A 2,500-nucleotide genomic window follows, 5' to 3' on the forward strand; every position below is an offset into this window, starting at 1 on the left:
CGTGCAGCTAGGCGCAAGGCATGACAACCAGCATTCCTCTGTCTGCGCTTTGGGAGAAGAAGACTCACTAAGTGCAAAACCCTGGCTCTGACACTTTCCCCTACCCCTCGCCCATGTCTGGGAAAGGTCAGGGGTCACGTGACAGCCTACTGGCCGTATCTAAAGAAACAACTCCAAGCTCCGACACCTTATTATACTTATATGTGGATCTGAAAGGCTTAAATACATATAAGTAAAGGCCATCAGTGTTAGATCAGATAGATTCCCTTACAGGGATTACAGCCTATTGTGTACATTGTTTGTTGCATCGCCATGACAACCGTGTTAACAGAGCTATGGACACGGTACGCTCTCGTTTCGGTGTTGGTGTCGTCCCGGTGTAAGTGGTACACCCAGGCAACGAGATGAGGTCACCGCCATCTTGCTTATGTCTATGAAATCATATGAAATCATGAAATCAAGTGGTCTTCAGGGGCTCAGTTGGCTCAGGCCGTGGGTTCGATTGCCGCTGGGATCATATATACACAGAAGAATGTATGCACTCACCGCAATCTAAGTCTCTTTGGATAAATATTATTATCAGCTAAGTGGATATGGGTGGTTGCTGGATAGGGGCTAAACTCTGGGTGTGAGGGAAGAGTACTTCTTCTCCTTCTCCATTCTACATCTACGTTCCCTAGCTGTTTCCACCCTCTCTCTCTCCTACCGCTGCACTCTCTGTCTCCGGGACGCCTGTTTTCTCTCCCCACATGGTGTGTTTGATGGTGTGAAGAGGCTGTCTGTGCTCCTAACCTCACAGCCCCTGACTGGGTCTTTCATCTACTGTGTGGTGGGGGCCTTGGCTGTCAAAAAACAGCTTTCTGCCTGACACAAAGGTGTCTTTTAACTGGGCCCTCTCTCCCTCTCTCCCTCTCTCCCTCTCTCCCTCTCTCCCTCTCTCTCCCCCAGCCCCAGTGGCATAGCAGCCTAGAAGGATCCTCGGCCCTGGAGAAGCCCCTATAGAAGCACATCAAAGACCCACCCAGGGCCCCACAAGGCCCTCTGTTGGGGTTGAAAAGGCGGGGTAGGGTGGGGCGGGGTGGGGCCCCAGCGGTCGGAGCAGGGTGAGGGTTTAGGGGGTGAGGGTTTAAGACAAGCAGGCACAGGATGAGAACACTACAGATCTTTGTGGAATGCCGGCTGGGGGGTTCCACACGGGGGCGTAAGGAAGGAGTTGTCATTATTCACTTACAGACATACTTGTTAGTTTGCCAAAACACATATACACACACACACACATGTGAACAAAGTGTGGCAACAGATTGAGGGGTGGCCACACACACACACACACGCACAGACACACACACGCACGCACACACACACACAGACACAATATCACATACACACACACACACACACACACGCACACACACACACACACACACACTCACACACACACACACACATACATACAACCCAACACACACTCTGTACAGGTCACCTGCAGTCTGAGGTTGAAGACGAAGGTCTCGTCCGCCTCAGGCAGATCATCGTCCCTCACAGCGATGAAGATGGTCTTACTGGCCTCTGAGGACAGGAGGAAGGCTGCGGCCGTCGTGGCCTCGAAGTCCCCCGTGTCATCTCCCTCCAACTGGACAAACAAACAAGCAAACGACGTCGTCATCATCATCATCATCATCATCACTCTCACCGTCAATTTCACCGCTTGTACACACTCACACTGACACACAAACACCAACACAAACACACAGAACATAAACACAAACACACAACAACAGGACACGATTGTGATGATTAACCGACACGATCGTTATCGTCACTAGGCATGATCAGACAGCGACCGACGCGGAAACGTTGTCCAGAGTCAGATTGTTTGTACAGTGGGTTATCTGGAAGTCCTTCCATAAGGAAACAGTACTCTGATTTTAAAGAGTAAAATCCAACCATCAACCAAAGTCAGGGAAATCCCCAGAACTAACCGTGGCTGCTGTTTAACCAGACAGCCGTCAGAAGCAGACAGACAGACAGACACTGGATCTCTTGTGGGAGCAGGGGAACAGTCTGATGTGGGTGACCATTACTGCTACTGCAGAGTTTCATGTCATCATGCTGCTGCTGCTGTTGCTACTGCTACTGCTACTGCCACCCAGAAAGGTCAGTGCCCCCCACCTCCCCGTGTGTGTGTGTGTGTGTCTATGTGGGAGGGGGGGGGGGTGTATATGTCTGTGTGGGTGTGTATATGTCTGTGTGTGACCTACCAGAACCTGTGTCACCGTGTTCAGTCGCCTACACAAAAACACACACACACACACACGGCCTCCCCTGACACTCTGACAGTCCCCCCCTCCAACCACCCTTTCCCCCTTCTCTTACCAGAACCAGGGCGGTCACGTTGACCGGGTCTCCCACCCTCTCCACCACCAGTCGGATCACGGTGCGGCTACTCTCGTTGACCACGAAGTGGGTCTGACCCAGGAACCTCAGCTCAGCCGACTCAGGC

General features: G+C 51.9%; 1 protein-coding gene across 1 annotated transcript in view; it reads right to left on the reverse strand.

Moving 5' to 3' along the window:
• Positions 1 to 2,500, reverse strand: part of adgrv1 (adhesion G protein-coupled receptor V1) — a gene marked incomplete at its 5' end in the record, with an annotated part of 166,128 nt that overhangs the window by 163,569 nt on the left and 59 nt on the right. Inside the window, 2 exons of the mRNA XM_080532226.1 lie at positions 1,481 to 1,630; positions 2,374 to 2,500. The exon at positions 2,374 to 2,500 is cut by the window's right edge and continues 59 nt beyond it. Of these exons, the coding sequence (XP_080388352.1) occupies positions 1,481 to 1,630; positions 2,374 to 2,500 (277 nt within the window). The remainder of the gene's footprint in view (positions 1 to 1,480; positions 1,631 to 2,373) is intronic.

The sequence above is a fragment of the Nansenia antarctica genome (assembly GCF_963989245.1).
Source record: "Nansenia antarctica genome assembly, chromosome: 5".
Classification (NCBI taxonomy): domain Eukaryota; kingdom Metazoa; phylum Chordata; class Actinopteri; order Argentiniformes; family Microstomatidae; genus Nansenia; species Nansenia antarctica.